General features: G+C 35.4%; 1 protein-coding gene across 2 annotated transcripts in view; it reads right to left on the reverse strand.

Moving 5' to 3' along the window:
• The window catches only part of LOC141514403 (ketosamine-3-kinase-like), a 37,820-nt gene extending 12,013 nt beyond the window's left edge, over positions 1-25,807 (reverse strand). Inside the window, exons 1-4 of one of the 2 annotated variants that reach the window (XM_074225204.1) lie at positions 25,621-25,807; positions 9,833-9,984; positions 9,313-9,404; positions 7,759-7,841 (exon numbers count right to left, since the gene is read on the reverse strand). In XM_074225204.1, coding sequence (XP_074081305.1) covers positions 7,759-7,841; positions 9,313-9,404; positions 9,833-9,984; positions 25,621-25,761 — 468 coding nt within the window. In that variant the 5' untranslated portion in view covers positions 25,762-25,807. Of the gene's footprint in view, positions 1-7,758; positions 7,842-9,312; positions 9,405-9,832; positions 9,985-23,588; positions 24,280-25,620 lie in introns of those variants that run through there. The other variant, XM_074225203.1, reaches the window with a different exon arrangement.
• Positions 25,808-26,543: the final 736 nt, after the last annotated feature.

The following is a 26,543-nucleotide window of genomic DNA, read 5'->3' on the forward strand; positions in this document are numbered from 1 at the left end:
TGCTTGTTTGCATATTTGTTACAAAGAAGGAGAGGTTTTATTTGGGAGAGGTTTGGTGGGACTCAAAAGAGATATAAAATAAAAAGAAAAAAACAAATGAAACATTTTGCAATTTTATGCAAAAGAGAAAGAAGCCCAGAAGGGTTGCAACTTTGTTACTATGGCAAGGCAATTTAAACAGGGTAATTTTGTTATTAATTTATTAAATTGAACATATATTTTAAAAATAAATTATAAGTATTGTTGCTTCACAAACTGAGTCACAATCTTTTTTTTGTAAACTGAAATATTTTTGCTTGTTAATTGTTAAGTTCATAATAAAAAAAAAGAAAAGCAAAGGAAAAGCCATCTAATTTCTCTAAATTTGCAATGGATAAAGATTCCAAAACTGTCTCCCGTACTGACAACAATCACAGTCATAATTTCTCTTCCTGCACCACTATCCCCTTTGCCCCCTCTCCAGTTCTACTCTTCAAGCAACAATTCTAAAAAATGTAAATTTTTAGATTATCCTAATTTTAATACATTAAATTAAACCTCTTTCAGCAATATGGAATCAGCCTCCAGTGACTTGAGTCTTCCTTAATTTCTGTCATCACAACCAAAGAGTCCTTTTTACATTTACCTAGGTCAACTACTAAATATTTTAAAAATTTTATGGTAAAAATAAATATGGTTTCACTTATGCTATTTTCTTGACTTTTTTAAAAGTTTTTTGTAAAGTAATGGGGTTAAGTGTCTTGCCCAAGGCCACACAGCTGGGTAATTATTAAGTGTCTGAGGCCCAGATTTGAACTCAGGTACTCCTGACTCCAGGGCTGGTGTTCTATCCACTGCGCCACCTAGCTGCCCCATTATGCTATTTTCTCGCTCTTTATCATTGTTATATGAGAATTAGAATGATATTTTGTGGATTAATGTTGTATTCTGCAATCTTGTCAAACTTATTTGTAGTCAGTATTTTTAGGTTGAGACAAGTGGATTTTCTAGTATACTATCAGATCTTTTGCAATTTATTCTTTGGCTTCCTGATTTCTATTGTTTATATCTCTAATTTTTTCTCCTGATATATTGTAAATAACAACTTTTGAAAAAAGAAGTGGAATTAGCAATATACTGTATCTGTTTTTAAATGTGAATGCTTCTAATTTTGGCTTTTGGTGTGGGTAGATTCTTCCTATTATATTGAAAAAATCTATTCCTATTTATATTTTTTTAATCATGAGTACTGGATTTGGCAAAAGCTTATCTATGGACATAACTGTCATTTGATAACTGTGGTTAATAAGAGATGATAAAGAAATTATATTAAGAACTTGCTAAGACCCTCCATCTTTTTTTAATGACTTTATTGCACAAGTAAAAATTGGGAAGCATGGTCCAAAAAAACTCTGGAAAAATATAGCTTATCAATAAGAAAAAAAAGGGGTCCAAGGTTTATATTCCATATAGTAACTTTACAACTACATGTCATTAACTTTTCTTTGAGCAGAGTTAGAAAATGTTAATCAAGTACCAAGCCTCACAAGAAATGAATGCTATCAAAATGTAAATTGTAATAGCTCCAGAATTTTATAGTCTAATGATGAGAATGAGTCTAAATCTGAAAAAAAATGTGTTCAAATGGTTCCTTTACCAGAAGAGAAGATCTCAACAAGTCAGAATTGGTCAGATGGAAAAAGAGATAAGAAAGCTCTCAGAGAAAAACAAATCCTTCAGAAAAAGAATGGAACTGAGGGAGGCTGCTGATTTTATGAGAAATCAGGACATAATACTTCAAAACCAAAAGAATGAAAAATTAGAAGAAAATGTGAAACATCTCATTGAAAAAGCAACTGATATGGAAAACAGATTTAGGAAAGATAATTTAAAAATTATTGGAATACCTGAAAGTCATGACCAGGAAAAGAGCCTTGACATCATTTTCAAAGAATTACTACTGGAAAACTGCCCTGATATCCTAGAAGCAGAGGGCAAAATAGAAATGGAGAGAATCCACCAATCTCCCTGAGAAAGAGATCCAAAGAAAACCAACCCCCAGGAATATTATAGCCAAGTTCCAGAACTTCCAAGTCAAAGAGAAAATATTACAAGCAGCCAGAAGGACACAACTCAAATATCATGGAGCTGCAGTCAAGATCACACAGGACTTAGCAGCAACTACATTAAAAGCTTGGAATATAATATTCCAGGAGGCAAAAGAGCTTAGCATACAACCAAGAATCAACTACTCAGCAAAACTGAACGTCTTCTTCCAGGGAAAAAGATGGAATTTTAGTGAACCAGAGGAATTTCAAATGTTCCTAATGGAATAGCCAGAGCTGAACAGAAGGGTTGATCTTCAAATACAGGACTCAGGTGAAGCATAGAGAGTAGAGGAAAAGGGAAAATTTGAGGGACTCAATGATGATGAACTACATGTGTTCCTGTATAGAAAAATGACACTGATAATACTCATATGAACCTTCTCATTTAATAGAGCAGGTAGAAGGAGCTTTTATAGATGAAGCACAGGAGAAAGCTGAATTTGAAGATATAATATGGTGTAAAAGTGGAGTCAATAAATAAAAGGGAAATGTAATGGGAGAAAGAAAAAGGAGAGGAGGAATAGGATAAGATATTTCATGTAAGATTTTCCTTTATTACAATGAGCTATTGCAATGATATGGAAGGGGGAAGGCAAGGGAGAATGAAGGAATCTTCACTCTCATCAGAGGTGTCTAGGAGAGGAAATAGCATATATACTCAATGGGGTATAGACATCTGGAGTAAGAAGAGAAGGGGGATGGGGGAAGGGGGGATGTGAGTGATGGAGGAGAGGATGGACCATGGGGGGAGAGTGGTCAGATATAACACATTTTCTTTTTTACTTCTTGCAAGGGGCTGGGATTGGATGGCCTGTCCAGGACCATAGGGCCAGGTGGATGCTGGGCCTAAGGGGTCCTATGGGGGCTCAGGATCTGTCTGCTGCGCCACTCAGCTACCCTATAGCAGAGTCATAGTGAAAGGAGAGAGAAAATATAGTATATGGTAGTGGAGAAGTACAAATGGAGGGAGTTGTGATCATCAATGGCAACAGAAGAAAAATATGGAAGTAATTTTTGTGACATACTTATCATAAAGAATGTGATCCACCCATGACAGAGCTGGTAGTGCACAGACTGAAGCACAATTTTATTATTATTATTTTGGGGGGGGGTTGCAGGGCAAATGGGGCTGGGTGGCCTGCCAGGGGCCGCACAACTGGGTGATTATTGGGTGTCTGAGGTTGGATTTAGACCCAGGTGCTCTTGGCCCAAGGGCCAGTGCTCTGTCTGCCACCTGGCCACCCCTACTATTATTATTATTATTACTATTTTATTTTAGGTCTTTTTGTTTTTTGGTTTTTGCAGGGCAATGGGGTTGGGGTGGCTTGTACGGGGTCACACAGCAGGGTGATTGTTGGGTGTCTGGGGCTGGATTTGGGTTCGGGTGCTCCTGGCTCCAGAGCCAGTGCTCTGTCCACTGCGCCACCTGGCCATACCTAAAATTATTATTTTTTTCTTTTAATTTTAATTTTTTTCTCTCTCCTTTACTTTATCACCCATGTGGGTCGATATTTTGGGGGGTTATGTTTACTCTTAAACAAGAATATTTTAATAACGTGTAAAAATATTATTTGTACAAAATAAGAATAAATAAATGAGAAAAAATACATCATCTTAGAGGAGAAGAAATGATTATGCTATATTTACATTTGCCTAATGGTTCTATAAATCCACTTGAAATCTGGAATTGTTGTTGATTCCATGGAAGTTGGTAAAAAAAGAATTGCATCATTTGTAATTTGTACCCAAAAAAGACATAGATGTTAGCCCTTAAGAACAACATAAAATTCTAGGAATAATTTTGCATATAATGTCTTTTTCATAACGGACAGGCAGTATATATGTTTCAATAAGCTCTGCTGTTAACTTAGAAAAAAATACTTAAAACTGTCCCAACATTAACAACCTTCCATGAAAATTGTTCTCCTGTATTATTGGTTCTGGTATATACAACTTGTGGGTAGTAAAAGAGTTAATTAAAATAAAATCACTTTTTACATTTAAAAAAAAAAGAAATAAGAGGAGAGATTGAGTGGAATATTCCCTGTTAAAAACCCTCACAGGATTAATATTCCTAGTGAAGTCCTTTCAAGTTTAAGAAATATTAAGGAAAACAATCTATTATTCTGAGATTATTCTTAGAAAAAAAGACCTTGTATTCCAAATGAGATCTGTAACACCACTTGTTTTCTCAATAAGGGTATTTTTTACTAACTGGAAGGATAGTAGACTCTTCCTAGAAAGACCCTGTGTTCAAAGACAGTTCATAACTTTATGATAAATCTATTTTTATTAGACTTAGATATTACTTCATTAAGATAGTTATAATCCTTAAGGTTATTCTCACCATCTGGTTGGTGAGGTAATATTTTATGAAAATCTTTCTTTTCTTTGTTGCTAGGATAGATTTTTGCAAGTAGAATGTAACTCTGAAGACTAGCCAATGAGTTGACAAAGAGAGAGATGATAGGGAGGAGGACAGCAATTCAGGGCAACTCCTTGATCTTCATTACCTTTGTGAGACTTGGAGTGTGCCCTTCTCTGGAGAAAAGTAGATAAACTTTTTTTTTCTTTTTTGCTCAAAAAAAAAATGCTATCTTAAAAGAAAGGACGAAAAGGACTACTAATTTAGGAATCATTTCTAAATCAGTTGTCTATATACTGTCACATTGCTCACTTGTCAAAGCAAAAATCAAACTGAATACCAGATTAGAAGAATAAAATGAGGAAATATAATATGCTATTAAAACATCTGAAGCCAAAATAGAAAATAGATTTTAAAAAGACACAAATTATCACCCTTTCCTAAGAAAGCTTAACTCTTATAATTCAACACTAGAACAAGGAAATGAGAAGAGCAAAGAAATCACCTCAGTCAGTAAATATTTGATTCCTTGTCAAAAAAATAGAGAGGAGCAATGCTAGTTTAAAATATAAAATCATTTGATGAAAATATTATTTACAAAATAATAAAAAGCAATAGAGGTAAAATTAAGTTTACAAAAAGATTGGCAATAAAGCTGTTTGACAATCTTTACAACTATTTCTGACAAAGGAATCATTTCTAAAATATATAGAGAACTGAGTCAAATTTAAAAAAAAAAGTCATTCCCCAATTGGCAAATGGTCAAAGGATATGAAAAGGCAATTTACAGATGAGGAGATCAAAGCAATCCATAGTCATGTGAAAAATTGCTCTAAATTATTACTTATTAGAGAAATGCAAATTAAAGCTTCTCTCAAGTACTACCTCACACCTCTCAGACTGGCCAATATGATGAGAAAGGATAATGATCATTGTTTGAAGGGTTGTGGGAAATCTAGGACACTATTATATTGTTGGTGGAGCTGTGAACTCAACCAAACTTTCTGGAAAGAAATTTGGAACTACGCCCAAAGGGCAACAAAAATGTGCATACCCTTTGATCCAGCAATACCACTACTGGGTCTGTACCCTGAAGAGATGATGAAAAAGGGTAAAAACATCACTTGTACAAAAATATTCATAGCAGCCCTGTGTTGGCAAAGAACGGAAAATCAGGTAAACGTCCTTCAATTGGGGAATGGCTTAGCAAACTGTGGTATATGTATGCCATGGAACATTATTGTTCTATTAGAAACCAGCAGGGATGGGAATTCAGGGAAGCCTGGAGGGATATGCATAAACTGATGCTGAGTGAGATGAGCAGAACCAGAAAAACACTGTACACCCTAACAGCAACATGGGGGTGATGATCAACCTTGATGGACTCACTCATTCCATCAGTGCTATGGAAAGGGAAGCAGTTTATGATAATTTGGGGATAATTTGGGGTTATCTGCAATGGAGAATACCATCTGTATCCAGAGAAAGAACTGTGGAGTTTGAACAAAAACCAAGGACTATTACCTTTAATTTAGAAAAAAAACTGATATCTTATTGTCTGATCTTGCTATCTCTTATATTTTATGTTTCTTCCTTAAGGATATGATTTCTCTCTCATCGCATTCAATTTGGATCAGTGTATACCATGGAAACAATGTAAAGACTGGCAAATTGCCTTATGTGGGGGTGGGGGTGGGGGGGAATGAAGTAAGATTGGGAAAAACTGTAAAACTCAAAATGAATAAAATCTTTATAATTAAAAAAGGAAACTGTTTGAATTAGATTATACCAAGAATACTTAAAGTTAAAACTATTAAGTACAAAAAACATGAAAATATATATCAAGATAAATGCTTTTTCTACATCAATAGCAATGAAGGTACCATATCTGGCTCTTTTCAACATAAGAAAATAGAAATGACAATAAATAAACTAAAGATGGGAAGAATCACTAGACAAAACCAAATATTACATCTAAATGTAATGTGTGCCATACTAAAGGCAATAAAATTTTTTTAGTTATTAGAAGATCTAATCTAAAGATAACTGCAAAAGGGAGAGAAGATGAAGACTTGGAAAAATTTATAGAAATTAAAAAGGCAACTGAGAAAATATCCGTAACTATCCAAGATTATGAAAATTTTGTTACAAAGATTTGTTGGGGGGTTTTTTATTTGCTTTAATTCAATTTGGGCTGTACATGTTTTAGAATAGACCTGACTTCTAGGCTTGACCCAATTCAAGGCAGTCCCTGAATAGTTTATAGTCAATATCAGAGTAAAGTGAAACACCCAGAGGTCTTTAACAATTAACCAAAAGTGATTTACTAAAGTTGAACAAGAGAAGGTTATTCAACAAGAATATTCAAGGATACTGTAAGTTGAATCAGTTGAATGAAGCTCCCCTGCTTCTGAGTTGCCCATAATGGCCCATATACCAAGCATCTTGAAGTTGCTTGTTTTGTACTAAGGAAGTGATGTCAATAGACTGAGTTTTTAGTCCCCTGAGTCACTCAAGTTTCCTAGAAGGTTCCAATATCTATTTTTTTTTTTAGGTTTTGCAAGGCAATGGGGTTAAGTGACTTACCCAAGGCCACACAGCTAGGTAATTATTAAGTGTGTGAGGCCGGATTTGAACTCAGGTACTCCTGACTCCAGGGTCAGTGCTCTATCCACTGTGCCACCTAGCCACTGCCCCCCAATATCTATTAAGGGAAAATTGACCTAACTTGCACAGAGCTAAAGGAAGGGAGAGGAAATGGTGGAAAAGAGACAATATTGCTCACACCATGGAAAGGCTAGTAAGAGAATGAACAAAAGAAAAAAAAAGAAAACAATCACTGAAGCAATTATTACAAGAATTCACAGAAGAGAACAAACTATGACAGTTAAAATTTTAATTTTATATATTTAAAAGGAAAAGCACTCTGTATATAAGGTTCACAGTCTTAAATATAATCCTTTTTATTTACTTTGTATGTGAAAAAATTAATTTTGGTGTTTGAATAAGAAGGTTCACAATAAGAAAAACTTTTAAAGGAAGAAAAAAGTCCAGGCTAAATTTTTTTGATCATTAAAAACTTAGCCATTCTGATGTGGAGTCACTATATAACACAGTTCTTAAACTGAGCAAGTCCTTGAATGTAAAGCACATATACTTAGTGTCATTTTTTTTAACACTTGACAAAAAAATAACATAAGTTTTGCATTCAGTTTTACAAAAAAAGTAACTTTATTCATATGAATCTAATAGCCAGAGGTAATGCAATTAAACTGAGACAACCTTCCACTGAGACAAGCCACTTACCTGAGGGAGATATCCACAGCAGGTTACCACATCAAAACCAAATTGGTCCACAAACTGAAGTTCTGCCTGCCCTCCTCCTTTCCCTTTGCAAGCAAAAGAACAAAAACCACCAGTTACCTTCCTCAGAGAGGCACTGGTTCCCACCCATGGGAATAAGCAGCTTCCAGTTGCTTAGTCATTTTCAGAAATGATTTGAATGTCTTCCTCTTCACCTTGTTTTCTTATCTAGAGATAAATAAGGGATCTGGTTTCAACCAACACCAACAATTAGAGGGAACTTTACCAACACCAGGAAAATAATCCTGATTCCAAAAGGAGTAAAAGGTTCATTTGCTGATGGTAACAGAAGAAGAGGTTCATTATTTCCATTATTGGGAAAAAAAAGAGAAAGGATGCCAATTCATTAAGGAGCTAATATTAACTGCATGACTAATATTAAAAAAAAATGTGCTGACGACCAACTCACTATATTTGTTTCTGAGAGAACAAAGATTATGTACTTGTCATAGCTTCAAACGCCTTGGAACTTGCAGTTAAACAAATCCTTTAGGACAGAAATACAGTATAGCCAGAACAAAAAATATAGAAGCTAATGACATTTGTGTTCTATAATTTGTTTGACATTTTAGAATATGCTGTTTGTTATTTTGCACAATCAAGGAATTAATTCTTTTGATAAATGACACCATATGATACCAATGTAATTCAATTCAAACTCAAATTTCAAAGTATGAAACCACAGTGAATCATATGAAAATACATCATATCACAGAACATATGTTATAAAGTTATAAAAAAAAGTTAATTGATAAAACATAAAAAATAAAGTACTTCAGAATTTTGCTTCATAAAGGATCACCATTATGAACTTCAATCATCACTGTTTTATGGCAATAAGGAATGTATAAAGCTTTACTTTAAGACTTACAAAGCATTTTTAGATCTATAGAAGTATTGATTAATAAAGCTCTCCAATTGATAATGAATTTTCATTTTGCTCACTTCTAGCTTCCAAGAAGTACTCAAGATATAGATTATCTCAGCTAACCATAAAACTAAGGTTAATTATGGACCTCCAAGAGATCCCTAGATAAATTTCAGTGAGTCAGCAAATTTGAATAGGAAAGAAACTATCTTTATTCAAAATGACCTCTATCTGAAATCTAGATTTCTTTCAGTTATGAACAGAGGCAACAAATATTATTCTGAGAAGAGATACATAGGTTACCCCTTACCCCTGGTTATCCATTACAACATAGATTATCAAAGGGATCCATGATACAAAAAATGTTTAGAACCTCTGTCTTAGGCATTCCTTTACTTCAGTCATTAAGGAAACATGGAAAATAAGTTTATATAACTCATACCTAACAGTAATCTACATACCACCTCTATTTAGCATTCCTTGGCTTTTATGATATCACTTTGTCAAAACTGGCTGTTTTTCAAAAGTTAGCATAAATCCCAGCTTTTGCTAAGTGATTCTACTGCTTGAGTTATTCTCACAGTATATATGTATGTGTGTGTGTACATATAAGAACCATTCTACCATACCAACTGTTTTCTCCTCCTTCCTGAGAGTTTCACCAAGCTTCTTGTTATGAAGGTGTAGATCAGCTAATTGTGTTCCAAGCTTTGCAGCATGACTACAAAATCAAAAGAAATCAATTTTTCTACCAATAAAAGATGAAAATGATAGTGCCAAAATATGCAAAAATTCTGCCCTTAACATCTTAAAACGTAATATAAAAACATGGCAAAATTAAGTATGATATTATCACAGACTTTTAACACTAATTTAGGGGAGAAGGGCAATAACTTTTTTATATTTCCTTGTTCCCTCTGAGTCTTAGTTCTGATCATCAAAAATTTTACCTTGAAATATTCCATTTCTGCTTACCTTTTAGTCAATATTACACAGAATATGGTGGCAAAGTACTAAAGGTATTAATAGATTCTATACGATAGCACATTGTGCTGTGGTAAAATGTCTTTTAAATATTCACCAAAACCATCTCCTCACTTCAAGGAAAAAATTATGCAAACTTTAGGAGGAAATTTATCCAAGGCTTACCTGTTTAAATATCTCATGTCCAAATGTTCCATCACTAATAGATTTCCACCCCCTGGCACATCTATCACTTTTATGGGTTTGGGTACTTTCACTGTATTTGTTTGCAGGATAGCAAATAAACTTGCCATTTCACCTTCAAACATCTTTTTGGCCTGTCAGGAAAATAATGAGAAGGGGAAAAAATATGAAAGGTCAAGATTGGGAAGAAAAAAACAAAACCAACTCTAATACATACATTTCCTAGGTAAATAACATTTCAAACCAAAAATGTCCTTATCAAAACTGAATTCCTAAAGACAATCTGTCCCCAAATAAACCTTCAAATACAATAAAATTAACAATTAGGCAAGGGCTCTAAATGTCAAGTAGTTATAACAGAATAGACTATTTTTATAGCATGGTTGTATCCAAAGAGGCTATGCAAGTAACACTAAAAATGATCTAGATGTTCAAAGTCTAAATAAGAAAAGAGAGACAGATAGAATTGCCATTTCCAATTTCAAGATGCTCATGTGATTATGTAGCATAGTCTAAACTCCTTTAATTATAACAATACTATATACTTCTTTTGAAGGAAAGTAGGCTAAAACAGTGTAACAAATAACAAATATAACAAACATACTTCTATGCTAATAAATAGTATGTATATTTATATATACATATGTTACTAAACACAAACATTACCTTGTGAATAATATTTAGTGTGAATAAATGTACATGAACATACATACAATTTGTATGAATATATATAGATAATATCCACACAAATGAATATGTAAACACATGTTAAATTCATAAGGCAACTTATTATTTAGTGTTCTGAGCTGGGCCTAAGCCAGTCTATTCATCTGGTACCTGAGATTCAACATTCAAATAAAATGAGATACTAACAGTCAATTCAACAATTAGTAAAAGATTTACTTACTTAGCCATAACTAGAGAAGGCTATTCAACATCAAAGATCGGCACTGAGAATACTATGAACTGTATACAGCTTAGCAAAGCCACCTAAACCATGTTATCCATTGCAACATGGGATCATAATCACTGGCTGCTTTGTATCCAGGTAATGCAAAAGTCTGAGTCTGAGCCCTTAGTTCCCTAAATCAACCAAGTCTCAAGGAATGTCTCAGTACTATTTTTTTTAGGGGTTTTTTTTAGGTGTTTTTTTTTTTGCAAGGCAATAGGGTTAAGTGGCTTGCCCAAGGCCACACAGCTAGGTAATTATTAAGTGTCTGAGGTCACATTTGAACTCAGGTACTCCTGACTCCTGGGCCAGTGCTCTATCCACTGCACCACCTAGCCACCCCCATCTCAGTACTATTAAAGAAAAACTAGCCCTAATCTGCTTAGAGAGAAGATTTAACAAATTGCTCCTACCATACTTTAAGCACCCCTTTGTGATAACGTCCTTTAGATCTTCTAGGGCCTTCCACCAATTAAATGACTTTAAGGTCCTATTATTCATGAAGTTATGATAGCTGCTTTTCATTCTGCCAGGATCAACTACTACTTCCTGTGCAAGAGTAAAACAATTACAACCACTAGTGCCTAAGCTCTTCTGTTGAACAATGTTGCTGAGGTCTGAGCCCTACTGTCCTGCCATTTCTGAGAGTGGATAAAAAGAATACTTCACATGGAAACATTGCCAACCTCTCTTTCTTAAAAAAAACAGTCATTGGCAATTGGCAATATGGTGCATTGCAGCACCTCACATCTAGAAGTGATGACAAGTCAATGAGGACATGTGGAACACATTAAAACTCAATCAGTTCACACTTTTGGATTATATTAAATGTGATTTGGTATCATTATATAATGCATATCAAAACAGATTACCCATTATTCAAACATATTAATTATTAACAAATTGTATTACATTTTCTTCTTTTTTAATATTTTTATTTTATTTTATAATTTCTTGCTCTAGTGGAGCTTTTGCTGCTACATGCCCTCACCTGCTTCTGAATGTAAATTAGGCTGCTGTGTACCACAGGAAGAAAACCATGGCCATTCAGACCATGCCATCAACACTACTCATGTCCTTCTTGTAGGAAGAAGGGAAACACAATTCCATCACCTTAGACTCCTACCACCAAGGGCACTATTCCATCAAGTTTCAAGTTCTGTCCCTATCACGTTCACTCAGTAACTTTTGCTCCCCTTTGACATTATTCAATCCATATCTACAATCCATTCAAAATTCTGTTAGCCCACCTCTAGTAACTCCCCTTCCTGAATGTGTTCAATACCTGGCTCACAATCTTTCAATCCTCTCCAATGTTAAGGGGGTTTCTCAACATGTTCATTTTCCACGGTTGGTTAGCTCTTGTCCTTCATTTCCCCACCTCAACCAAAAACATAGTCATGTCCTTGATTTTGCCATCATTCACAAATGGTGTATCACTTCATGTTTATGAACTCTGAAACTCCCTTATCCAAAAACAATCTATTAGTATTCTTCTTCTCCCTTTACCTTGAATTCCCAAACCCTATTCTTCATTTACTCCAAACTCTATTCTTCATTTACTCCATGATCTTCATTCCTCAACCCTTCAATTCTTTCCCAGACCATCAATCAGTACTAGCTATATTCTCCTTTGCTCAATTTGACCCCTGAAACAGTTGAACTCTATGCTCTCTTTTTGAGTTCCTTGCCTCCTTATCATATCACTGATTGTTCCCTGCCAACCTTCAGCATTGCTTCTATACACATGCTGTTGAACAAAGCTCCACATTTTCCTTTGAAAAATCTTCATCTATGCCAACCAATCCTGGGGGTTCTACAGGGCTCTGTCCTACATTCTCTTCTTCCTCCATATTATTTTATTTGGTGCTCTTATCATCTTCCATGAATTCAATAATCATCCATGGGATTATGCACAAATCTACTTACCCAGTCCTGACCTAAAGATTCTCATCTCCAACTATCTACTGGATATCTCAAAATGGATGTCCTATAGACATGTGAAGTTCAAAATGTCCAAAACTGAACTCATGAGCTTTCCCCTACTCCCTCACACTTCCTAACTTACCAATTATTCAAGGGTACCACCATCCTCACATTCCCTATATCCAAATCTGTTTTAAAGTCAATCAATTTTAACTTCGCATTATCTATTGCATGACCCCATCTAACTGTGACCACCCTAGCGCAGGCTCACATTGCTTTAGCATTGATCTCCCTGTCACAAATCTTTTCCCCACTCCAGATCATTCTCTATTCAGTCACCAAAGTGATTTTTCCTAAAGTGTAAATTTGGTCATGTCACTCCCCTACTCATTAAACTCCAATAGTTCCCTATTAGATTCAGGATCAAATAAATCCAATATATCAATAGTCCCAAGTAAAATCCCATCTTCTATAGCCTTTTTTTAGTTCCCTTCTCAATTCTAGTGCCTTTTTTCCTGTTATTATTTCTAATTTATCATTTATATAGCATGTACAATTATATATATAGTTATTTACATATGTCTTCCCAATTTGATTTAGACCTTCTTGAGAACGATTAGGGGAATGTCTTGTATTTTTCTTTCTACTCCCAGGACTTAACACAGTACTGGCCAATAACAAGAGCTCAATAGATATTTAGTAACTGATTGAGTGACTGACTGAATTCTTTATATTTTTACCTTTCTGGGGACAGCTAGGTGGCACAGTGGATTAAGCACGGCCCTGAATTCAGGAGGACCTGAGTTCATATCTGGTCATAGGCACTTAATAATTAACTAGCTGTAGTTGGCTTGGGCTAGCCACTTAACATAATTGCCTTGTAAAAAAACCAAACAAATATTTTTACCTTTCTTTCTCATTCTTTTCTAATGACTCTGCTGACTTGAAGGATAGACTAGGACTACTACTACTACTACTACTACTACTACTACTACTAATAATAATAATAATAATAATAATGATAATGATAACATTAATAAAGCCACCACATTGCTTTTTGATCCTCACAAGAATCCTGAGAAGTAGGTACTATGATTGGGTCCATTTTGTAGTTAGAAAAGCTGAAGCAACTAGAAGATGAATGACTTGCCCAAGATGACACAATTGTGACCTTACTGACTCTTAAGTCCAGCTCTCTATCCACTGTGCCAACAAGACACAAACAGCTTTTAGGCAAATGGAACCCCAAACAGGGAGATGTAAGAGAAAACCTAACCTTCTCTGAGGAATCCCACTTTTCACAAAAAAAAAAAAGGAAGGCAAGTAAGTCAATGAACCTGACTTCATTCTTGAAGATATTATTCCAAGGATAGCTAGTGAATATATGGAAAAAGAAGCTGTGAACTCAATGAACAGGCATGATTTCCTTTACTTCTCCCTTAATAAGCCAATAAACCTCTATTTTGTTGAAAATCCATTTTTCGATTTCCAGGGTGGAGCCAAGATGGTGGCGCAAAGCTAACCTGCCCCTGGAGCCTTTCCCTACCAAAGATAAGTGAAGCCTTTACTCTGACACTCACTCTACAGATCCCACCAAGAAAAAGAAAAGAAGGTCTGTCTCTTTGGGAAAAAAGGGAGAAGTAAAGTCCAGAGGCTGGAGAGCAGGGAAAGACAGCTGGAGGCTTTTAGCCACAGTACAATCCAGGTCCAGACAGCTTAATAATAAAGGTCCTGGTAACTAGATAGCAAGTCATCAGGAAGAATACCAACCCTAAACAAAGTCTGAACCAAAGAACACCAGGATAAAAGACAGGACTGGGTCGAGAACAATCCTCTGTTAAGTCAGAACCTGGACATAAAGGAGGAAACAAAGTTCTGCAAAGGCAAGGCCTGGACTGCACAGGCAACATCTTGGCCAACAACAAGTCAGAGATCAGACTCTGGCCCCAGCAAAATAATAGCCATATAACCCAGGAGCAGAACTAAAACAAAAATGAACAAAAAAAAGCTAAAAGAGTACTCACTATAGAAAAATAGTAAGCAGATAAAGATGATAACAATGCCATGTCTGAAGAAGAAAGTAGCAAAAAATTACTCAGAGAAGTATCAAAACAGTCTATAAATTGGACTCAAATACAAAAGTTCATCAAAGAGCTTTAAAAAAGAATTTTAAAAACTAAAGAGAGGAAGAAGAAAAAAGGGGAAAAAAATGAAAGTCATTAAGGAAAATTGTGAAAAGTTATCCAAAGAAATCAACTGAATTAAAATTAAAAATAACCAACTGTAAAAGGAAACAGAAGACAAATGAGGAAAACAGAATCCTAAAAGTTAGAATGGAACTGTTAGAAACCAATGAATCTACAAGACTAGAAGATTCCATCAAGCAAAATAAGAAGGCTGAAAAATTGAAGAAAATGTAAAGTACCTTCTAGGGAAAACATTATGACCTGGAAAACAGATCTAGAGGAGACAATCTACAAATCATTGGACTACCAGAAATCCTGGACCAACAAAAGAACCTGGAAAGCAATATGTAGGAAATTATAGGGGGAAACTCCCTGAATCTACCAGAAGACAACAATATAACAAAACTGAAAGAATCCACTGAACCCATCTAGAAAGAGACCCTAGGATAAAAACTCCAAGGGCTGTAATAGTCAAATTCCAGAACCCTGAAATAAAAGAGAGAATTTTGTAAGCAGCAAAAAGAAAACAAATCAAATACAAAGGGGAAAACAATCAGAATAACATAGGACCTATCAGTCTCACCATTGAAGGATCAGAAGAACTGGAATAATATATTTTGGAGAGCTAAGGACTCGGGATTATAACCCAGAATGTACTATCCTGAATAATTCAGCATTATATTGTCAGAGAAAAAAAAATGGATGTTTAATGAAATACAGGACTTCCCGAATTTACTGACACAAAGACCAGAACTGAACCATCAATCACCAAATATATGACTGAAAAGTTACATTAAAAAAAAAGGTAAATGAAAAAGGGGACTGAAAAAACAAAATTGTTTTAAACAAATGTTGTTCCTTAAAAGGGAAGATATAACAAATCTAATTCTTTAGAACTTTACTTCTCTAAGGAAAATTAGTGGGTATAATATAATTGAAGAGAATGAACCTAAAGGATAAAACCCAAAAAGATAAAGAAAAAGTAAGCTTCAAGCAGGGGTGTAAACTTTAACAAGTGTCTCATTAAACTCTGACTCACTCTATTTAAAGAGGGCATCATAAACTGTGAGGACCTGAGACAATATCTCTGTTACTTACAATCTTTTGCAAAGTTCTTAGTGAGACCTCCAGAGCCATACTTAGAGATCTTCAAGATTCTTATGATTAATGACTTCAGCTCTTGAGCTTCACTTAACAAGGGGTTAAGTACCCTGGGTGGGGTAAAGTGTGAAAGAAAATAGACTGGGGTGTGGGGGATTGTGTGTACTTGAAAGATACTTGAAAAGGGGATAAGGTAAAAAATGATTATAATTATAATTTGATGCAATTTGAGTCAATGTTGCTAATCAAGTAATCAAGTAAACAATCTATGATATCTTAGAAACAATGAGAGTTTATCAAGCAATCAAATAATTGAATTGTGATTGATGAGCACCAAGGGAAGAGGCACAAAGATTTATAATTTTAGAGGGCAAGAAGGGAGAATGTGAATTGAATGCTGAGTAAATTCTATTCAATGGATTTAAAAGCCCAGGGAGGAAATAAAATACATTCCCACTAGGGTTTAAAAAATCTAATAATCTGCAGGGAAGATGGGACTGGGAAGGGGAAAGATAAGGGAAGGTTTAATTAATTAAATTAATTAATTAAACTGAAAGTTTAATTTCTAAAAGAAAAGTGTAAGGGGAAAGGCAGTAAAATTTTGATGAGGAGGAATAAGAGAAAAGGAAAGAGATCAATATAAATGAAGAAAGATAATATAGAGGGAAATACAGAATTAGTAATCTTAACTGTAAATGTGAATAGAATGAACTGTTCCATAAAATGGAAGTGGATAGCAAAATGGATTAAAAACTAGAATCCTACAATATGATGTTTACAAGAAACACATATGAAGCAGAGAGATACACACAGGGTAAAAGTAAAAGGTTGGAACAAAATATATTATGCCTCAACAGAAGTAAAAAATATCCGGGGTTGCAATCCTAATCTAAGGCAAAGTAAAGCAAAAATCAATTTCATTAAAAGGGATAAGGAAGGAAACTACATCTTCTTAAAAGGCCCCATTGTTAATGAAGCTATATCATTAATAAACATATATGCACCTAGTGGTATAGCATCCAAATTCCTACAGGAAAAACTGAGTGAATTACAAGGAGAAATAGACAGCAAAACTTTAATAATAGGAGACCTCAATCTCCCTCTCTCAGAACCAGATAAATCTAACAACAAAATAAACAAGAAGGAAATTAAGAAGGTGAATGGAATCTTAGAAAACTTAAGATATAATAGACCTCTGGAGGAAACTTAATGGGACAGAAAAAATATATACCTTTTTGTCGGCAGTACCTTCACCAAAACTGACCATGTACTAGTGCACAAAAAACCTTAAAATCAAATGCAGAAAGGAAGAAATAATAACTACACACTTCTCAGACCATGATGCAATAAAAATTACAGGTAATAGAGAATCAGGGAAAGATAAACCAAGAACTAATTGGAAACTAAATAACTTTATCTTAAATAATGGGTAGATCAAACAGTAAATAATAGACATAATAATTATAGCCAAGAAAATGATAATAAAGAGATATCACACCAGAATTTATGGGATGCAGCAAAGGCAATTTGGAGGGGAAACTTTATATCTCTAAATGCTTATATGAATAAAATAGAGAAAGAGATCAATGAATTAGGTATGCAACTAAAAAAGCTAGAAAAAGAACAAATTAAATAACTCCAATTAAATACCAAATTAGAAATTCTGAAAAATCAAAGGAAAGATTAATAAAATGGAATGCAAGAAAATCATTGATCTCATAAATAAAACTAGGTATTGGTTTTATGAAAAAGTCAATGAAATAGACAAATCTCTGGTAAATCTGATTTAAAAAAAATAACCAAATTACCAGTATCAAAAATGAAAAGGGTGAACTACCCATCAATGAGGAAGAAATTAAAGAGACAATTCAGAGCTGCTTTGCCAAATTATATGCCAATAAATCAAACAACTTGAGTGAAATGGATGAATATTTACAAAAATATAAACTGCCAGCAACATGGGGGTGATGCCAACCTTGATGGACTTGCTCATTCCATCAGTGCAACAATCGGGGACAATTTGGGGATATGGAGAATACCATCTGTATTCAGAAAAAGAATTGTGGAATTTGAAAAAAGACTATTACCTTTAATGGGGGGGGGTACCATTATCTTGCTATGTAATTCTGCTATCTCTTATACTTTATTTTTCTTCCTTAAGGATATGCTTTCTCTCTCTCTCATTACATTCAACTTAGACCAATGTATACTATGGAAACATGGAGAAGACTAACAAACTGCCTTCTGTGGTGGGGGGGAGGAAGGAAGGAAGATTAGGGGGGAAATTGTAAAACTCAAAATAGATAAAATTAAATTAAAAAAAAGAAAAAGTCTTTGATAAAATATAACATCTATTCCTATTATAAATACTAGAAAGTTTAGGAATAAATGGAGTTTTCCTTAAAAATAATAAATAGTATCTATCAAAACCATTAACATATTATATTTAATGGGAATAAACTCAGAGCATTTGCAATTAATTCAGGGGTGAAACAAGGATGCCCATTATCACCATTACTATTCAATATAGTATTAGAAATGCTAGCAGTAGCAATAAGAGAAGAAAAAGAAATTGAAGGAATCAGAATTGGCAATGAGGAAGCAAAACTTTTACTCTTTGCAGATGATATGATGGTATACTTGGAGAACCCAAGAAAATCATCTAAAAAATTCCTTGAAGCAATTAATAAATTCAGCAAAGTAGCAAGATATAAAATAAATCCACATAAATCACCAGTATTTCTATATATGAACAATAAAGCCCAAGAATAAGAGATAGAAAGAGAAATTCCATTTAAAATAATTGTATACAACATTAAATACTTGGGAATCTACCTCTCAAGAAAACCCAGAAACTGTATGAGCACAATTATAAAGCTCTCTTCACCCAAATAAAGTCAGCTCTAAATAAGTGGAAAAATTTCAAATGTTTATGGTTAGGTCAAGCTAATATAATAAAAATGACAATTCTACCCAAATTAAATTACTTATTCAGTGCCATACCAATCAATTACCAAATAAATACTTTACCGAGCTAGAAAAAATAGTAACAAAATAGTAACAAAAGGGCAAGACTAGCAGGGCAGGTACTTCCAGCCAAGGTGGTGGAGAGAAGACAGGCACTGTGATAGGTGCTCTCTCTCTCTCCTCAGAAATAACATGAGAGAAACCTCTTAACAGAAATTCGATCAATAAAACTCAGAAAGATAAGCTAGGAGAAGAATACCTACCAAAAAGGATCATCAAGGGATGGTAGCTGAGGGAAGCCAGAGGTGAGTTCCAGCACATTGTCTCAGAGCATGCCTGGAGAACAGCCAGCTTGGGGGGGTGGGGGTACTGGACTGAGCTCCATACTTGCAGCAGAGCCCTTGGCCCAGAACAAACAATAAACAATAACACACACACACACACACACACTCCTCAGGCAACAGAATTGACAGATTAACTTCCTCCCCCACGGCCAGCCCAGTGTTCAAGGTCAACTCAGACCCTGTGGCTGAGGACCTCACTCCAGAGAAAGCAAACAGTACCCCCTACTGGCTGGCCCCTGGAATTACTAAGCCAAGTGAACAAAGGATTAGGATCTTCAACAGCAAACCTCTGAGAGCCAGCTTCCCCCTCCACCCCCAACACAAGATGAAAAAAAGGCCAGAGAAAAGGAAAGCCCATGGAGAAGTACTTAGAAGAGACAGATTGTAACCCAAAATGCCTTCTGTAGGGAATGGGGGGAGGGAAGCAAGAATGGGGGGAAAATTGTAAAACTCAAAATAAATAAAATTTTTCTTAAAAAAAAGAATGGGGCAGCTAGGTGGTGCAGTGGATAGAGCACTGGCCCTGGAGTCAGGAGTACCTGAGTTCAAATCCAGCCTCAGACACTTAATAATTACCTAGCTGTGTAGCCTTGGGCAAGCCACTTAACCCCATTGCCTTGCAAAAACCTTAAAAAAAAATATCAGGAGACCTAATGAAAAAAATATAAAGGAAGGTGACCTAGGTCAACCAGATCTAAAACTGTACTATAAAGCAGCAGTTATCAAAATTGACTATACTGGTTAAGAAAAAGTAATGGATCAGTTAATCAGGATAGGTTCAAAAGAAACTGCAGTAAATAACTACAGCAATATACTATCTGACAAACTCAAAGACATCAGCTTCTGAGATAAGCACTCACTATTTGACAAAAACTTTTGGGAAAAATGGTATGGCAAAAACTAGGCACAGATTCACATCTCATACCCTATACCAAAATAAGCTCAAATTGGGTAGAGGATTTAGACATAAAGAGCGATAACCATAGATAAATTAATAGACAAAAAAAATACTCTATCTGATCTAAGGAAAAGGGATAAATTTATGACCAAACAAAAAATTAGAGCACATTATAAACTTCAAAATGAATGATTTTGACTATATTAAATTAAATAAGTTTTGCACTAATAAAATAAATGCTGCCAAAATTTGAAGAAAAGTAGAAAGCTGGGAAATAATCCTCACAACTAGTTCTGATAAAGGTCTCATTTCTAAAATATACAGAGAATTGCATCAAATTTATAAGGTCACAAGTCATTCCCCCAATTGATAAATGGTCATGAACAGAGAGTTTTCAAATGAAGAAATTAAAGCTACATATAATCATATGAAAAAATGCTCCAAATCTCTATTGATTAGAGAAATGTAAATTAAAACAACGAGGTATCATCTCACACCTATTAGATTAGTCCAAATGAGAAAAACAGAAGATGATCAATGTTGGAGAGGATGTAGGAGGAATGGAACATTGTATTGCTGGTTGGAATTGTGAATGGATCCAACCTTTCTGGAGAGCAATATGGAACTGTGCCTAAAGAACAATAATACCCTTTGACCCAGCAATTCCAATTCTCAGACTATATCCTGAAGAAATTGTAAAAAAAAATGGGAAAAGTCCCATATGTTCCAAAAATATTCATAGCAACCCTTTTTGTAGTGGCAAAGAACTAGAAATTGAGGGGATGCCCATTAATTGGGGAATGGCTTAACAAGTTATGATTACTATGGAATATTATTGCTTCTATAAGAAACCAAAAATGGTCAGACTCTAGAGAAGCATGGAATGACTTACAGGATCTGATGCTGAGTGAAGGGAATAGAGCCAAGAGAACAATGTACATATCTACAACATTATGAGATGAACAACCTTGATGGAAGCAACTTCTCTCAACAGTCCAGAGAACTAGGATAACTGTATTAGATTGGTAACAGTCTATATTATTCCCCAACCAGAGGAAGAAAAACAAAACAAAACAAAACACACAGAAAAAAAAACCACCCATACCGAATCTGATGAATACGTTATGAAAATTATCTCTTATGTATCTCTTTCTCTTAATACTAATTCCTCATGCCAAAAATTACTAATTTGTAAATATGTTTAACAAAATATGTATGTAAAATGCTAACCTGACTGTTCCCTACTGAAGGAAGGGGGGAATGGAAAAGAAGGGTGGAGGGAAATTTTGTAACTTGGGAATAGGCATGTACAAATGGATGAAAATAAAGAAATAAATTTTAAAAAATTAAAAAATAAGCCCTGGCAGTCAAACACTTTTCATTTTTGAAAAGAATAATTTGAGCAGCTAGGTGGCACAGTGACTAGAGCACCAACCCTGGAGTCAGGAGGACCTGAGTTCAAATTCAGCCCCAGACACTTAATAATTACCTAGCTTCGTGATTTGGGCAAGTCACTTAACCCCAATGCCTTGCAAAAACAAAAACAAAAACAAAAGAATAGTAGATGAGGGGATTGTAGTAGACATTACTTACCTAAAAAACATTTAATTTCATGTAATTCTTTAATAGATATGAATAGGCTTATCAGGTGGAACTGATTGAAAGGTATGACTCAGCAATCAAAGAGACAGATGTAAGTCTGAAAGGACATCCCCCCCAAAAGTTCTGTGATTTCCGTTATGCTTATTTGTATCAATGACTTAACTTAAAGCATGTATAGTGCACCTATTAAATATGCAAATGACAGAAAAGTAAAGATAACTTTGAGGCAAGTTCTCTGCCTAATATGCTGTGCTGCCAAATTCATTTTTTAGAAGTAGAAACAAAGTAAGAATTAAGCAGCTCCTCCTCTTCCATAATCAGTCTAGTAATTGAAGTCTATTCTTTCTTTGAACCTCTGCTTTTGAAAGGAAAAATAAAGCAAAAAAAGTTATTGTCAAAATATGACTCTTTCAAATATCTGAAAAGAATCCATAAGAATAATTAATGAAAAGAGAACTCATTTTGAACTCTGCCCAAGACTAAGGTAGAGAAGTAACCAACTAAGATGTAGTCTAAGAATTATTTTTAGGGGGCAGCTAGGTGGTATAGTGGATAAAGCACTGGCCTTGGAAGTCAGGAATACCTGGGTTCAAATGTGGTCTCAGACACTTAATAATTACCTAGCTGTGTGGCCTTGGGCAAGCCACTTAACCCCATTTGCCTTGCAAAAACCTAAAAAAAAAAAGAATTATTTTTAAATCGCCATGAATACTACAAGCAACATGTGCAAAAGTCCTCTCTTGTCTGATCTACAACCACTGTATTTATCCATTTCATATTGTGTGCTCCAAGAAAACAGTATATGATCCTAAGCTCTGTACTCTTTAAAACTAAGCATCCTCATCTTCATTCAGGCTTTTTTCTAGCCTTTTGCACAGATATCTTCTACTTCCACCAACCTTCTATCTTTTGCTCAGAGAGCTTTAATCCTATAAATATCATCATAGTTTATAGAAAGGACTAAGCAATGAACTACTTCTCTATTCACTAGCATTGTTACTTTCCAGACCAAAACTTCCTTCTGGGACACTGTTTCTCCCTACCTGTAATCCCCATTAAAATGTAAGCTTCTTAGAGAGATTTTCTCTCTTTTATATCTGTATCTCTAAGGCTTAGCACAGTGTCTGACTCATGGTAAACATCTAATGCATATTTATTATTGATGCTCATATTATAGGAAGTTTGGGAATATATATCAAAGGATTAGAAAATAAGTTTACACTCAGAAAATAAAGAGAAGGGAAGAAAATCAAGATGTTAAGGAAGAAAAAACAGAAACAGTAAGAGCAAAGGTATTCATAAGATAGCACTAATAAGTTCAATTTTTTGCTTGGTTTTTTTTTTTTTTTTGGTAAGGCAATGGGGTTAAGTGGCTTGCCCAAGGCCACAGTTAGGCAATGAGGCCGGATTTGAACTTAGGTCCTCCTGACTCCAGGGCCGGTGCTCTATCCACTGTCCCATAAGTTCAATTTTAAAATGTTATTAGTGATTCAAAAAACATTATCAGTAAAAGTAGAAGTACAAAGGGACTTCTCAAATGATGAAAATAAAAATAATTAGAATAAACCTGCAATAAAGGCAACATAGGAGAAAAAAACACTTAAATCAATCATGGAAAAACATCTAGTACAATAGTGTATCCAAATCAAATTTATAGAATAAGGATTCTTACACAATGCCAATGTCACATATAGTTTTTTTTAAAAAAGTGATAGTTTCACTTGTCTCAAGAACTATACTTGAAGAAAGGATATGATATACTCACTAATATTTCAGAGAAGTGGGTCAGTAAGCATTTTATAAGATGAGACTTTCCAAGGATAGGTTCTGAGGACTGGTCAAAGAAACAACCATACCATGTCAACAAGAACTGTTGACTCAAGGAGTCATCTCTATTTTTTGACAGGATGATACCTCTTAAGTTATCTGGTCTATCCATGTGCCTTCTGGTTAACTTAACAGAAATTGTAAGATAAAGAATAACTGAATTTTTCCCTAAATGTAAGGAACTCTTAACAGTTGAGTTCTTCTAGGTGCTCCACACATGTCCCCTAAGAAATAGTACTTATGAAAATCTGAAAGATGCTTACTTACTGCAGTATTTTTAAGCATAAAAGTCCAATTCTAATAGGGGGAACTCAATCCGAGAAGTTTTTGCTTTATTTGACAGAGGTAGGCAAGATAGGCAGCTTTCAAATGTGGTATTTTAAATAATATATTCTATGTAATACCAGAAAGCTCTGCTCTCCATGACAAAAAGATCACAAAACAAATTCTTAACTATTTGTGTGTGTTGACTGAAGATTCAAAGACTACAGTAAGAATACAAAGGAAGTACAATCTGCAAAGCAATCCGAGCATACTGGTTTGTCCTTGGTTCCTGCAAATAAAAAGATATAACTCAAAAAGTTTGGTAATGCTAAGCATGGAAAATGCCCTATATTCTTCACTATCCAACAAAATTAGCAGATGGGGAATTATAAAGCATATTAAAGGTTTACAGAATTCCTGGTATTACAAAGATGGTCTAATAATAATTTATCTTTATCATTATAGCAGCTAACATATATATATATATAGTGCTTACCATGTGGCATATATATATATATATATATATATATATATATATATATATGTAGTGCTTACCATGTGGCAGTTTCCTGTCATGGGGAAGTGGGGGGGGGAAGGAATAAACATTTAAACATTTATATAGGATCTCACTTACTGATCATAACAACCTTGCAAGGTGGGTGCTGTAAAACCTCCATTTTACAGTTGAGGACAATGAAGCAGAAAGTTAGTGTCTGAGGTCAAATTTGAACTCTTCTTTCTAACGCCTGATCCAACTTCTATCTAATGCTACACTTAACTGCCCCATTAACTTCTGCTTGAATAATGTGTAAACTACTGCATCAAGTTATTTATCTAAAATGCTAGCATATGTGTATATACATATAAATGTATATATAGATAGATAGATAAATGTATACATATTTTAAATGTTCACCTCTTTTTGTATGGCCTGGCCTGTTAATGTGAATTTTCCTACACTATCCCAAAACATATCTTTGGAATATAATTTTAAAAAAAACACACATTAGTGAGCATGAAGACGCTCAAGTGACACAGACAAGCAGGGCTGTTTGTTACTAGCATGTTAAGTTGAAACTATGCTTAACAATAACTATATTACCGAAGGAAAGGATGGGTGCCAAGAAAGCAAAAATGTAACGGTTCTCATTGATCTTCCCCAATAGAAGACAGAAGGTGATGGATTTGAAAGGGAAGAGATGAGGACAGAAAGAAAAGAGAAAAGGAAAAAAGTGAGGAAGTCTTTTTTCCAGCTTTTTCCTACTCCTATGTCCCACCCCATCCCCCCCTTCTATGCTTTACTGGATTACAGGTTATGTCATAAAACTGCATTTAGATTGTTCTTAGAAAGGAAAATGTTTTTGATGACAAGGTCTCCTTTTTGCGATTCTGCAACAAGAGAATCACTGATTAAATTCTCTATACTGCATGGAGGGATGGAACGGAGAGGGGGGAAGGGAAGGGAAGGGAAGGGAAGGGGCAATGGCTGGGCCTCTCGGTCCCTCGGCCCAGGCAGGGTTCCCGCGGACCCCGCAGAATGGCCCTGGTTCCTGGGCAGGCAGATCCTGGAACCACCGGGGCGGTCTGCGGGGCCAGGACCCGGCCGGCGGGGGGGCCCGCTCAGCCAGCCCAGCCCTGCCCCTGCCTAGAGCCCAGGACGCTCCCCCCGGGGCGGCGGCGGAGGAGAGGGTCTCCCCAGCTCTGACCTCAGACTTATGGTTCACTTTCACAAACACCCGGCCTCTGTCGGTGTCGTAACTCTGGCCCTGGCTAATGCAGCCGCCCGCAGAGTGGCCGGTGGCCTTGGCCGTGGAGCTCGGCAGCTCCCGCTTCAGCAGCTCCTCCATTTTTCTCGCCCAGGAACCAGGCCTGGCCCAATGGCACGGCTTTGGGCAGGGGGTGAGGGTGGGGGCGGAGCGAAAGGAAGGGCGAGGTTGGGGGTTGGAGGGACTCGATGGCACGTGCAGGAAGGGAAGGGTCAAAGCCTGGCACGCTCCACCTTCCCTGAGGGCGCTCCTCCCACTGCTGAGTAAGGATGGGCAAGTGGAGCCCAAGCGGCAGAGATAGTCATTCATTCAAAGCAAATGAACAGGCATTTTATGACTTTTAAAAACATTTATTTTATTTTCAGTTCACGGAACAAAACAATTAAACCATACAATAAAAAAGATGCGCATGAAACTGCCAATCTACCATGTACAAATTGCTAGACCTTACAAATATACAATAATTTTATTTTGTGTCTTTTTTCTTTCCTGTTCTCTCCCCTTCTCCCATAGCAACCACTAGATACAAATAGTATATATACATATATATGCATATATAAATATTATATATTGTATGCAGTATTCCTACATTTTCACTCTGTCTTCAGGTTTTACCACCACATTTATTTGGAGTGAGATCTAGCTGGACCCTTACAGGGCTGCCCTTCCAGCTTTGGTGCCCACCTTTCACCCAACTCTCATATAATTAAGAATCTAATAGTGTCTTATTTAGCTCCTTCAAGCTAAAACCTACTTCTTCCATATTTTTGTAGATCTTCCTTTCTGGAGTCAAGAGTACCTGAGTTCAAATTTGACCTCAGACACTACCTATGTGAATGTGGGCAAGTCATTTATTTATTTTT

The sequence above is a fragment of the Macrotis lagotis genome, chromosome 2, assembly GCF_037893015.1.
Source record: "Macrotis lagotis isolate mMagLag1 chromosome 2, bilby.v1.9.chrom.fasta, whole genome shotgun sequence".
Classification (NCBI taxonomy): Eukaryota; Metazoa; Chordata; class Mammalia; order Peramelemorphia; family Peramelidae; genus Macrotis; species Macrotis lagotis.